Source organism: Barbatula barbatula (assembly GCF_947034865.1).
Source record: "Barbatula barbatula genome assembly, chromosome: 21".
NCBI classification, from domain to species: domain Eukaryota; kingdom Metazoa; phylum Chordata; class Actinopteri; order Cypriniformes; family Nemacheilidae; genus Barbatula; species Barbatula barbatula.
The window spans coordinates 4,824,950-4,840,021 of record NC_136784.1 but is presented as its reverse complement, the minus strand read 5'-3'; the positions used below and the strand labels follow the sequence as shown (position 1 = coordinate 4,840,021).

The 15,072-nt window shown below is 36.5% G+C and overlaps 1 protein-coding gene across 1 annotated transcript; it reads left to right on the top strand.

Moving 5' to 3' along the window:
- Positions 1-7,964: 7,964 nt before the first annotated feature.
- On the top strand, positions 7,965-9,847 carry LOC306910239 (Ig kappa-b4 chain C region). The gene is made up of 3 exons (XM_079484650.1): positions 7,965-8,085; positions 8,534-8,645; positions 9,375-9,847. Exons 2-3 carry the CDS (start codon positions 8,546-8,548, stop codon positions 9,695-9,697), a joined length of 423 nt encoding a protein of 140 aa, XP_079340776.1. The 5' UTR covers positions 7,965-8,085; positions 8,534-8,545; the 3' UTR covers positions 9,698-9,847.
- The last annotated feature ends 5,225 nt before the right edge of the window (positions 9,848-15,072 follow it).

Here is a 15,072-nt window from a genome sequence, read left to right as displayed (position 1 = left end):
TTACCAAGAGAATTCTGGGAAGACTTTTTTATGCAATTTGTTTTTGGGTTAAAAATATTAAGCAAGTACAAAGAACATTTTGTTAAAGTGTCTCCTTATCTTAGCATGATGATTCATACTTTGAGCTGTCAGTTAACATTTTGCAGGTCTACATCAGTTTGAGGTCATTTTGCATGAAGACAAGTAGGCAAAGTAACCTGCAGTTTTATGCTTCAAACAGAGAGAGCGGTAAAAATGGAAGAGTTACATATTGCAGTTTTTACTTTGTTGTCCCAATATGTCTACTGTTCACATGCACGAAAATGTGTTTTATAAATGAACTGTTTAATGTTAGCATGCGTATCCACACAACTTTTCTGGGTTACAGGATCATCCAAAGAATATGCAGAAAATACACACATGTAAATCTATATACAAATACAAAATTAGAAAAACATGTAGATCATTCCTCGTTTTCATTTCTAGATGGGTTTTGTGGCCATTTCAGTCCAGTGTCTGTTGAATTTCATCAAAATTAAACCTCAGGAGTCCAGCAGCAATGTGAAAGACTGACAGCATGACAAGACACATGAAAACTGTGACAAAAATCGATCGAGGTAATCACATGAGAACATTATTTTGAACTTTTGCTAAATACATATACTATTACTGTTGTATTGCTTGAAAATTAATATGAACTTGTTTACTACATTTACAGGCATTAACCAGATGCTTTTGTCCACAGGGACTTACAAGAGGCGAGGAAGCAACGAAGCGTTAAATCGTAGAGGTAACAATAGAAGAAGAAGTGCTATAGCGAGTTACCAGGTTACACAGAGCAAGACAATACCTGTTAGGAGAGAAATCAGAGTAAATTTTTTTCAGTATCTGAAGGCTGGAAAATTATAGAAGCATATTTTCTGTTATTTTGACCTGTTTCTTCATTTTCTCCAAATAAATGCAAATTCAAACAATATTTTTATTTGAAATTTGAAAAATATATTGTTAGTAGTTTAAAGAATGAAACTAAAATGATCATTTTACCTAAGCGTTAAAATACCTAGAATGGCTACATGTTACCAGCTAAATTCACACCCCCAAAAAAAACATTTAGATAAACAAATATACACACCCAACAGCTGTCCCCTCTTGTGTCACATCATTGCAGGCAGTTAAATATGTGTAGGCCATAAACGGTAAATACATTACACAAAAACACATATGCTCATGCAAGTCATGCAAACACACACACACACACACAAGCAGGCAGAGCAAAGACAGAGGCTATTAGCATGCTAGACTGACCACAAGCTCCAGACTCACCCAACTAACCTCTAGGTGTTGATTGCTCAAGGGGATCTGATCCTGGATCAGGGGGACCATTCCCATGAAGATTTAAGTGTACACTTGAAAGCCGCTCCAACAGGTCGCTTGTAAAGGGTCAGGGGTCAATTGCCTGGTTTTGCTTAATGGTAGCAAAAAAAACCTCCCGTCAGTCAGTTTAAATGGCCGCAGTGAGTTTTGTGGCCTGCGACTGGAGGAATGCAAAGAATTCTGGGGGTTAAAGTGGTGCCATGAGGTGGCAGACACCGACACGGGGCTCTGGAAGTTGGATACAATGTCACCCCCCCACACCATCACTCAACATTAGTCACTGCTCTTTCAACACCTTGTTGTCGCTGTGGGTATTAACCGTTGTTGGTTTACGGGGGAGAGAATAAGCTGGATGGCGATCGGAGGGATGAACGTTTTCAGAGTTCAAGTTGATACCAAACTTGATTAAGGCTATCAATCGATTCATAGCGATTTATTGCATCCAGAATAAATGTTTGTGTTGACATTTTGTATGTCCGTGTACTTTGCATTTTAACTGTGTACTTAAAAAACCCAAAACATACGCGTACATGTATTAATGTTTATGCAATATGTATATGTATTTATTTATAATTATCAATAATCTAACATAAATGGACATTTACTAGAATTTATGATTATGATTTGAATATTTTTCTTAAATATGTGCATGCATGTGTATGTGTTTACTGCATAAATACTAAATTCATATATGAACAGTACACAGATAACACAAACTTTTTATTCTGGATGAAATTAACCACAATAAATCGTTTGACAGCCCTAAATTTAATATTTGTATACTTATATTTATTTAGGACAGGGGTCAAGCTGAGACTCGAACTCAGGTCACCCTTAAGGCTACTGTAAAATGTCGGAGAGCAGCCCTAGCTTTACTAAGGAAAGCATGGAGTCCTTTAAAACTAAAGTAACCGACTTCAATTCTATATGCGAAATAAATAATAGAGCTTAATTTAAGGTTAAGGAGGCCATGGTAAAAATCCAGCACTTTGTAGGATTACCTAATGTTATTCTCAACGCTGTTATTCAAAGTGCTTCTTTAAAGCTGTTGCAACTGTGAAAACAAATGTCATCATCACGCTCCCAAGGCCAAATATTATAATTATTTTCCAAAGAAAACGACAAAAATCATTTGAAAGCGCTGTCACGGCATACAAGCCATCATTTATGCGGCAGCACTTCAAAAGAATGTCGTCACGCATGGACTAACACAATTCGTGAAAACGCCTCGACATGAAAGATCTCTTCCTCTTGCATTACAATCTTCTTCTAAACCTTTCGGCCCGAGCGTTCACCTGGCCTTCCATCGCTGCCAACGTGTTATTTCCTCCGCGAGTTAAAACTCATGATCTAACGACCGGCCTTTGGTCCAAAGTCAACACGGAGCGGGACTTGTCAATCATTCGATCCACTTCATTGGCATCAGGGCTTGATTGGGTACAATTAGTCCTTAGAAACAAATGACATCAATCTGCCCTGGATTTCCATCGAGGAAGGCTGATTATTTGCTTTAACCTGGAACCCTGATTTCATTTTCACCCCTCCGAGTCCCCCGGGGGTTAACAAACAGTGGAAAACATGTACGACTGACACAAGATCCTTTGGCCTTAGCGAGAGACGTTTTCAAGTGTAATTTGCCCGAGCCCAGAGGGAGTCCAACCGCACAACAATTTTGGCACACCTCACGCACCGCCCTTCAGATTTATTTCAGTTTATCTACGGGCCGTGTAGCACGGAGGCAGAGATTTAGGTTTCACCGATACCTTCACACCATGCACATGGGAGCATGAATTGAAGAGTTAAAAACTTCAGAAATCATGTTTTTTTTATTGTGCATTCCAAGTGATATCAATCAAACTGCAGTTGGGTTGTTTTGATTAAGTATTAAAAACTGAAAAAATAACACAATAAAAACATGATTTATGAAGAAAGAAATTAAGCATTTTTTATACAAACTCTTCAATTGCCGAGCAAAACCGGCACAGGTCGTGCTGTTATTGGCACAAGAATAAAGAACACATGAATCGTTTATTTCATTTACCGTACAAATATTAATAGAAAATTGATGTTATGATGACTACTGCTCGTTTTGACATTATTGTAAGTAAAGCTTAGAAAAACCTAAAATGGTACCAGCGCCCATGCAAACACTCCATGTTTAATGTTTATGTACAGGGAATTACTAATGAACCATGGTCCATTAACTGCGTGGATTTATTTTTCAACCAGTGTTATGAGAAGGCCGGCATCTCTAAAAGTCAAGCTGTGAAACTGCAGTTTAACAATATTGACCTTTCGGCTGTGTTCTCTTACAGTAAAGAGAACACTGAGTTATAGTGAAGAGAACTACGGAGGTAACTGTAAGTAAATACAAACAAACAGTAAATTCACACCGAGCACTGAAAATATGGATTCTACTGGGCACCAACATTACACTTATTAACAGTAAACACTCAGACCGCATGCCTGATGTGCGTCATAAAAGTCCTGAAAAAAGATGCTGACATTGATCCACGCATTTTTGACAACCAATGGATCGTCACAAGTAAATTAGAACACATTCACATGGTTACACTTGTTTTCATGGCATCAAGATACAGTGTGCTTTTAAATGCCAAGTGTAAACCGTGCCAACGGGTAAACACAAACAAACATCGGGTTCATAATAACCATTCAGTAAAACTTCCACGTCATTCACACATCTAGCAGAACCACTCCTGTCCTCAAAACTCTGAGACCAACAACTGGATGCTGGCCATGTATTGGGTGATGATGTTCAGTTCAGAGGCCACGCCTCCTCTGTCTGTATGCATGTCTGTGTGTGGGTGCATTGACCCAGAGTCACCCGCGGCTGTGTTCTGAACTCTACGGGAGAGTCGGATCTGAGCTGCTGACCAGACGCTCAGATGTAAAACTCCTAATGAGCCTCAGAATGCAAGTCACCTAATGAGACAAGAGGAATCTCTGCTCGTCCCAGAATTCCATGCGTAATAAACTTCACTACTGTATTAAACAGATACTTCACCCAAACATTCTGGCATTCTTGCTCATCATCATGCTGTAAATGTTACACTCTATAAAGGCAATGTAGTTACTATACATACTTTGCATCAAAATATAGCATGAGTTTCGCATTCTTGAGTATTTCTGTGGGGAACAATGCTATCAAATGGCTTCAGAATACATACAGCCGTGGAAACAAATAAGAGACCATTACAAATTCTCATTTCAAATTCTCGTTTCTAAGTGTATTGTGACCAGTCCAGTGTTTATTGCTTAAGAGTGAATATGAACTTGTTTTCTTTGCAGTAGTTGAGGTCTAAAAAATACACAGCATCTTATCTACTATTTTAACCTGTTTCTCCAGTTTTCATTTTTTGCAATAAATGCAATTCAATTTTTGATTGAAATTTGGTCAATATTGTTTGTTCACAGAATAAAACAAAATTGATCACTTTACCTCGACACATACAAATCGTAAATTTTAAAATCAGAAAAACAGTATCTGAAAGGTCTCTAAATTCTTTTCATTTTGACAAAATTGAATGACCTTAACCTCACCAGTCCCCATTACTCTCATTATACGGAAAAGTCCTTCCAATGCTTCTAATTCCAATACCGATCATATGCAAGATGTAACAACAGTGGTCCAGAAGTTTTGTTTTTTAACATTACACAGACAAAATACAACCATTTAGAGCTGAAATGTAAAACATATTTAACACTTAACTAATATGTGAATAAAAAACTGAAACAGGAAGTGCTTCTGGACCAGTGTTTACAGCTTGTTCTGTAATGGTCTATAAGCAGGCAGTTAGTGAAAATATGCATAAACCTGTCTATCTGCAACCAGAAAAAGCAAACCCACACAAGGTATGCAAATTCATTAAAGAAAGAAACAAATTTACTTGTAAACAACAATAGGGCGGATAGACACCTGCAATACTGACTCCTTCTCCACATCTCAGAGAACTCTCTCCTCCATCTGGGTAAGGTTGAGTATAGTTTTAATAGTTTTAATGCTTATCGAATCCGGTTCTTATAGATTCTCTGTTGCGATTCAAATATGCTATCATTTTTTAATAAAGTTTAAACAAAGTTTTGAACGTTTGCTGGGGTAAGTCATAGTGCCGATCGTAATGAGATAAGGTCCTTGTCTCGGGTCCTACTGCAGACAGATACAACTGTAAAACGCTCACTACAGTTCTCGAGTGACTAAAAAAGTCAGGAATCGATAAACAGCATCCTATCGAATCCCCGGTTCTTTGAAATGTGCAACCGGTTCTAAAATGGAACCTGTTCTCGATACCCAACCCTACTTCTGGGGCAGCCAGAACTATTCTTTTATTGGGCGCTTAACCTCCCCTGCAACAATAAAGCCCTGTTTGCATATTCACCTGCATTACATCTGATAGCACTTCAAAGTCCCACACGGTGGACAGTGATGAGATACTTCAATGAATGCGGTTTCAAGAAAGTTCATACCCCTGCTAAAACTGTGAATGGATTGAATGGTTATAATTGGGATTGTTGTACTGGAAACTAATGGTCTCAGTGATCTCAACTGGTGGGTATTATAGGTGGGATATTATCTGGCGGATGGGAACCAATAGAACACTATTAAATCCTACCGGAATAAGGCGCAAAACACAGTTTTTAGAGGCACACAGCTGATGGTTCATAATGGTTTTGTACACAAACCGTCAGAATGTGTCTTGTTTTAAAGCAGGTATGCCTTTGGAAAATTACATTAAACTAAAGTTGACTTGTTTTTTGTAATGGCATAAAAAGAATAGACAATGTGTCATTCTTGTTTCATGACATGTACAACAAAACTGCCGAAACCATCAAGCCTTTCATTGCTCCCAACAGCTTTAAGATAAATAATGGAGAGTGCTGAATAAAATAGTTTGCCTGGCACACATTACATCTATAGCAATGCATGAAAAGCAAATGTTATGTATACAGTTCATTCTACACTTAAATAGAGAAACACAACCTTCCAAACTCAATGCAAAGCTCACTGCTTTTACTTTAACACATCCAAGAAGATTAACACAACTTACAAGATTACTTACCATAAAATGGCTGTTGACGTTAATACATATATATAGCAAACCCAATTTTGTGTTTAACTCTTATACAAATCTACCAGTTTGACTCGCTTGCATGCTAATGGCGCCCTCTAGCGACTTTATTCTGCAACTACATTTAAATGCTGCCTAATTTCAGTGTTTACAAATCACCATATCTTATCATTAAAAGGATATCTGGATCTTCACAACAATAAACAGATGTATACATTTTTCGTCAAAGCTGCATATGGGGATTTAGTGTTATTCTATCAATTATTTGTGTTTATCCGATACTTGAATCACGTTTACACGAACAATAGCATTATGTCAAATGTATCAATTAATGTATATTTTAATGTATATGATGCACGGGTTAAAATGCTGTTAAATTCATTTAAATCTTAATTTAAAATGTTGTAAATGTCCATCTGTGTAAGAGTAACGCCATGTTTTTTCACGTCTCAAATATTAACAAGATAAAGACGATTATCATAATGTAAAACTGTCAATTAAACTCACCGAGCGGCGTGTATCTGAACCAGGGCATCTTATGCAAAATATGCTAACGTTGCCCTTTTCACAGCTGTAGTTACAGATCATTTAACAAAGCTGCACAGGTTTCGGTATAAACAGGTGCAGTGAAATGAGCTACTGGATATTTCCAGTAGGGGGCAGTAAAACATCACGAGTGTTACCGCATCCATTCAGACACTAGAAATTTTAACTTAAATCTATCAAACTTGAAGTGCTTGAGAACAGCAAACGTAGCAGAAACTATATTTTTGTGTTATGTATGTAATAATAAAAATTCGCAAATATAAAACATATATCAATTGCGTGTGTGATCGGCGCATTCTGGTTATAAGGGTTTTTTGTATGAGGCTTTTCACTGTGTGAATACTGGACCCTGATAAGCCCCCATGCAGTAATACTCTCCGTTATCCTCAGGCTGAACTCTTTCTATGATCAGTGTAAATGTATACCCAGAATTAGTTCCACTGAACCGACTTGGAACTCCAGATGCAAGGGAACTCGATTGGTATATCAAAAGTTTAGGAGGTCTTCCAGCTTTCAGCTGATACCAGCTCAAGTTATAATCAATTCCAGAAGATGTAATGCAGTTAATAGAGGCTGATCCACCTGCTTTAACAGACAGAGAGTTGGGAGACTGGTCCTCCTGATGGGACACTGAAAGAGGGTTAAAAACAACAATTTTAAAGTAAAAATACTAACATCCATTATGAAACATCTGTAAATCAAAAACTTAAAACAAAACACATCTTTACGTAAGTCCAAAGCTATACAATGATAAATAGCACTTATTCTCATAATAAAGAAAACAATATTTGAAACCTTGAGTAAGTAGACCCAGTGTTCCCAGAATGAGAAAAGCAGACATTATTGTTTTTGTTTGACTCTGCAGACTGAATCAAACTGATCTTCAGTGGCATTTTGTTTTGTAGGGCAGGAAATATGCAAAACTACCTCCATCAGACTATAGCCAAAAGCACATTTAGGTTATATTGTAAGTTTACAAAATGATACAACAGTAAAACATGCATTTTTGCTGGATTCTGTTGCAGACTGCTGCTTTTAAAGTGGTTTTTGCAGGCCGACAGTGAAAAATGAGACGGAAACACTTTGGAACTGACTAGAAGTACGTCCATGGGTATAAGAGGTTAAATAAATGCTGAATAAATTAGTTTACAAATATGAACCTGAACTTAAATTAGGCAGCATTTTCAGAACCAAATATTGTTTTTATTAGGCTACATACTGTAAATTGCTTATGGCTCCCTGAATTCTTTGTTAGTCGCTTTAGATAAAAGGGTCTGCTAAATGACTAAATGTAAATGTAATTTTTTAATATTTAATTTAAGAAATCTAAATGCAGAAGAATAGTTTAAAATATAATTTACAGGTAATTAATGTGCGGCTATACAACTTGTCAATAATACTGTAATTCTTTTAGAATCAAATGTGTTAAATATATATTATAATTCAATTAAGTTAAATAACAGTAAAAATGTTCCTTTGAATCACATTAATGTATAACAGCCAAAGAGCAACATGATAATGTTATTGTATTTATTGATCATATTTAGTGTTTAGTGTTAATGCTGTCGCACAGTGTGCAGGAGGTTTTTGTACAGCCGCTTAATGGGTTTGTATCACTGTGGTGGACTTTTGGTGGCGGCACAAGACTCTCAGTTGGAAGTAAGTAAATTTTTTTATACTGTATTTTCAACATAAGACATTTAAACAAAATACGATACGAAAGAGACACTAGTCGGGATAAAAGTATAAACATTACTTATATTTAGAGAAAAATGCTTATGAAGAACACATTCTTTGTTTGACAAATGTATATCTCTCTTTCATGCTCATTTATCTTCTGAATGGATTTGGTTTATAGCTGGTTATAATGTGATTTAATATGCTTGTTCATTTTGAAATATATTTAAAACGAGACAGAAATGTTTCTGGAAAAAAATATAATTGAGGGACAGAAGACAACAACATTGAAATCTATGAGGGAAATTTTAAAAGAATCGGTGTCCCTTTAAAAAGAAAAGTAATACATTTATTTAAGCAATCTTGTGCAATTCTATGCGCTTGGTGCAAAAACTTTGTAAGTATACTTGTATTCATTATTAGTACTATGTTTGTGTTATGCCTTTTCACACATTTAGTGTTATTTTAGCACATTTTGTGTTTGTTTTGTATTAATGAATGAAACGGACGGCACACTTTTTAAATTTTGAAATTTTAAAATATTTATACTGAAACTGTCTCAATGTGTGTTTAAAAATAAAATAATATTTTAATGGGCCGCTGCACTCAGATCTGCTTGATTTACTAAGAATCTGTTAAAGGGAAGTGAAAACACAGAATGTGTGACAGAAACTTCACAGTTCCCATCTCTCTCTGTCTCTGTTTCTATAGCTGACACTCAGCCCATCGTAACGGTCCTGTCGCCCTCCAGAGATGAGCTGAATCAGGGTAAAGCTACAGTCATGTGTGTGGCCAGTAAGGGATTCCCCTCCGACTGGAAGTTGAGCTGGAAGGTGGATGGTAACAGCAGGAGCTCTGGTGTGAATCTGAGTCCCGGTGTCCTGCAGAAGGATGGACTGTACAGCTGGACCAGCAGTCTGAGCCTCACTGACAGTGAATGGAGCTCAGCGAAGACCATCAGCTGTGAGGCCACACAGGGCTCTCAGAATCCAGTCTCCAAAATCATCAAAACACAAGAGTGTGATGTACAATGAGAGCACACACACAAATCGACACACTCGAATCTTATAAAAAATTACATTCTTGTGTCTTGGCTTGCTTTTGAAATGTTTGTATGCATATGACAGCAGGCTTGAATGATTTTCTGAGTCCTATTGTGGTTGCAAAAATAAAAGTGTTTTGACTTCAAATAGTGTTTCTTTTTTGCTGTCCTTTCATAATCCATCAGGTACTTTAAACAATGTTTTAAAGACCTGCTACATTTTATAACTATAGCATGGTTGCGAGAAGAACATTCCCCCTAAATTGTAGTTAAGCTGTATTAAACATGACTGGTCTCCAAATCCTCACAAAAGATCTCACTGATTTCAGCTTTTAAACAACCAAAAGATTTTGCTGTAATATAAATAAGGGACCATGAAAACCTTAACAACAAGTCCATGTTTGTTTAGCTAATTATAACTATAATACATAATAATATTATACAATTATTAATATAATCATATATATGTCCTCTGCACTGCATATAATATAGTCATAGAGGTGAAGAAATTACTGCAAGTTATCTTAGAATAATTGTTATCATATAAAATATGTCGTTACAACAATTTAATAAGAAATATGAAGTGCATAGTATCACCAGGACAAACAGGCTATCTGTTGCAACAGACTGATATGGTGGTGAACTTCTCTCTGTGCTCTCTGGCTAAGGGAGGTTTTTGTATGATAGAATTTCACTGTGTATTCGCTTCAGCATAAGACCCCATACAGTAATAATCTCCTGCATCTTCAGGTTTGGTTTCACGTATGCTCAGAGTGAAAAGGAGTCCAGATTGACTTCCACTGAACCGATCTGAGATTCCAGATTCTAATTCAGTTGCTTTGTAGATCAGGAGTTTAGGAGCTTCTCCAGGTTTCTGCAGATACCAGCTCATGTCACTATCAACTCCACTGGTCCCAGTACAGCTCATAGAGGCAGATTCTGATTCTTTAACAGACAGAACTTCAGGAGACTGGACCTCCTGATGAGAAACTGAGAGAGGATTTTAACATGAATTTACTAAGAGATGCTTCCATCTTCAAGTAACAAACAAATGAAGTTCCAAGGCTAATAATACAGAAACAAACTTAAACAAACAAATAAATATATAATAACCTTGAGCAAGCAGACCCAGTGTTCCAAGTATCAGAATAAGAGACATTATTTTCTGTTGGTTCTGGCACAGCTGAATACACATAGATCACTTCACAGTAAAAACTATGACGTTTTTAGAGTCCTTAATATGCAAATCTTCCCAAACTACAAAACATATTAATTTACATACTGAAACTGTATCTACAACAATTAATGCTAAACAAAAGGAGAATTAGCATATTTGGAAAACATTCAAACAATGTATCATTTGTTATGCAGATGTACCATAACATGCAATATAAATAAATGTATTACTGCTCCTGTATGACATGTCTCTTTATTGCTCCCAGAACACTCTGTAAGTCGCTTTGGATAAAAGCTTTTGTTAAATTACTAAATGTTAATGAATGTTTATAAAAGTTTGAGAAAGACTGAGAGCTGACAGTTATGATGTTGAAAAAGAAATGTTATGTTTACAGAACATGGTAAAATGATAAATGATAGATTTACTAAGGCCAGATTAAGTGTTTTATGTTTCTTTATCTCTCAGAAGTTTTCACTCTGGAGGAAATGGTCTTGTGTTCAGCACCTGGTGTTCAGCACACATGTTCAGCACCTGGTCTCTTGGTTCATGAGATTCTCAGTCATCTGACCAAGGGAGGTTTTTGTATTACATTTCTTTACTGTGTGAACACCCAGTTGTCACTGATCTTATGCGGACTCAAGCAGTAATAAACTCCAGCATCTTCAATCTTGACATTACTAATGGTGAGAGTAAAATCAAGACCATTTCCTCCAGAGTGAAAACTGCCTCCACCACTCATTGTGGATGGAGTATCTGAAGGCTTCATTGTTGTGTAATATATCAGGAGTTTAGCGGGACCCTCTGCTCTCTGGAGATACCAGGAGATGAAGTACTCTCCTTTAGAGACTGAGCCCTTTGGATTCCTATAAACTACAGTGTTGACTTTACAGTCAATGGAGATGCTCTGGTCAAGCTGAGCAGATTTAACTTCAGGCTGATTCACAACAACCTGACCCAAAAATCCTGTTTGAAATGAGAAACTCTTTAATAAGAATATTGTGAAGCATTTTAAAATGCATTATTTTATCTTAGAATATACAACAAAAAATGAGCGTATGTAATAATAGTTACCTTGGATTAAGCAAAGTGCCCATATGATGAGAATCATATTTGCTTCAGTTTGTGTTTTAGTGAGCAGGTGTTGTGTTAAAAGTGCTCACCTCATGTCTTTAAACACTTTCAGAGCACTGAAGCATGAACAGTCTATGCAAAGCAACATTTGATGGAAAAACCCTACATTAGCATAAGTTTCAGTTCAGGACTAAAGTTTATAAACTTGTGATAAAACCACGAGGGGGCAGTAAACTTTATTCCAGTTTTTTCCTGCTTCACGGTTCTCTGTCAGGAGAATTTATACAGTTATGAATTCTTTAAAAATGAATTAATGCCTGTGACAGAGTTTAAGGTAGAGTAACCAAATGCTATAGAAATTAAAATTATGACTTAATACTCAACACATTTGTTCATGTATCTTTTAATGAATATTACATATATTATGTATTAGGAAATACAATATTTAAATTATCCTCTGTGTGTACAGAATATCTACAGTATAGTTGCTGTTTCTTTTCCCTCTACACTTTCAGAAAGATCTCCCAGCCAGCAGCATTAAAGTTGAATAGATGTTATTAGGACGCTGTAACACTGTGTGAACACTCAGTCCTTATGGCCTCTGCTGTGTTTACTCTGACAGTAATAATCTCCAGAATCTCCAGAAGATGGTCAGAGCAAAATCAATGTGGTTTCCACTCTCACTGCCACTGAATCTAGAGGAAACTCCTGAAGCTTTACATTTACATTTAGTCATTTAGCAGACGCTTTTATCCAAAGCGACTAACAAAGAGTTCAGGGAGTAATAAGCAATATGTCATACAAAGAGCAATAGTACGATAGGTGCTAATACAAATTTACTAAATGTCTCTATCAGATGTGATACATCAAGAGGTAAGGAACCTCTTCGGCAATCTATATATATATTATAAATGGTTTATGAAGACAAGGAACAACAACTTTAAAATAAAAAAATGTTAATTTATAGTTGTAGGTACGAATTTAATAGCACAAAAATAAATATATATTTAAACAATCGTATTTAGATTTTATGGCTTTTGATGCAAGTATGAACTTTATAAATTCGGCAATTTTAATTGTAGCAATTTGTACTTTATATTTCTTTAGATCTTAATGACTGTAATCTAAAATCTGAAATAAATTTTTTAAATGTAAAAATATGTATTTGAACATAAATACGGAAAATAATGTTTTTAATGCAGTAATTTAAACATTTTATTAAAATATTCTGTTTTAATGGGCCGCTGCACTCAGATCTGCTTGATGAACTAAGAATCTGTTAAAGGGAAGTGAAAACACAGAATGTGTGAAAGAAACATCACGGTTTCCATCTCTCACTGTCCCTGTTTCTATAGCTGACACTCAGCCCATCGTAACGGTCCTGTCGCCCTCCAGAGATGAGCTGAATCAGGGTAAAGCTACAGTCATGTGTGTGGCCAGTAAGGGATTCCCCTCCGACTGGAAGTTGAGCTGGAAGGTGGATGGTAACAGCAGGAGCTCTGGTGTGAATCTGAGTCCCGGTGTCCTGCAGGAGGATGGACTGTACAGCTGGACCAGCAGTCTGAGCCTCACTGACAGTGAATGGAGCTCAGCGAAGACCATCAGCTGTGAGGCCACACAGGGCTCTCAGAATCCAGTCTCCAAAATCATCAAAACGCAAGATGAACAATGAGAGTAGACACATGCACGCACAAACACACAGACGTTTTAGTAAAAGTAACATGATTATATAGCATTTTGCTTCTCTGTGATTCATAAAAAAAGATGCTTAATGCTTTAAGTGCTTTAAAACATATAACTGCAAACCACTTGTGTTACTTTGTGGCAAATAAATGCTTTGTGAATCATTAAGTGTCTCTTTTTTATCTTTTGAATGTTCTGGAATTGTATTACTGTACTGTTTACATTTTCATTTATGTTGCATTTGGTCAATATTGTTTGTTCACAGAATAAAACAAAATTGATCACTTTACCTCGACACATACAAATCGTAAATTTTAAAATAAAAAAAACAGTATCTGAAAGGTCTCTAAATTCTTTTCATTTTGACAAAATTGAATGACCTTAACCTCACCAGTCCCCATTACTCTCATTATACGGAAAAGTCCTTCCAATGCTTCTAATTCCAATACCGATCATTTGCAAGATGTAACAACAGTGGTCCAGAAGTTTTGTTTTTTAACATTACACAGACAAAATACAACCATTTAGAGCTGAAATGTAAAACATATTTAACACTTAACTAATATGTGAATAAAAAACTGAAACAGGAAGTGCTTCTGGACCAGTGTTTACAGCTTGTTCTGTAATGGTCTATAAGCAGGCAGTTAGTGAAAATATGCATAAACCTGTCTATCTGCAACCAGAAAAGCAAACTCACACACGGTATGCAAATTCATTAAAGAAAGAAACAAATTTACTTGTAAACAACAATAGGGCGGATAGACACCTGCATTACTGACTCCTTCTCCACATCTCAGAGAACTCTCTCCTCCACCTGAGTAAGGTTGAGTATAGTTTTAATAGTTTTAATGCTTATCGAATCCGGTTCTTATAGATTCTCTGTTGCGATTCAAATATGCTATCATTTTTTCATAAAGTTTAAACAAAGTTTTGAACCTTTGCTGGGGTAAGTCATAGTGCCGATCGTAATGAGATAAGGTCCTTGTCTCGGGTCCTCCTGCAGACAGATACAACTGTAAAACGCTCACTACAGTTCTCGAGTGACTAAAAAAGTCAGGAATCGATAAACAGCATCCTATCGAATCCCTGGTTCTTTGAAATGTGCAACCCGTTCTAAAATGGAACCTGTTCTCGATACCCAACCCTACTTCTGGGGCAGCCAGAACTATTCTTTTATTGGGCGCTTAACCTCCCCTGCAACAATAAAGCCCTGTTTGCATATTCACCTGCATTACATCTGATAGCACTTCAAAGTCCCACACGGTGGACAGTGATGAGATACTTCAAGTGAATGCGGTTTCAAGAAAGTTCATACCCCTGCTAAAACTGTGAATGGATTGAATGGTTATAATTGGGATTGTTGTACTGAAAACTAATGGTCTCAGTGATCTCAACTGGTGGGTATTATAGGTGGGATGTTATCTGGCGGATGGGAA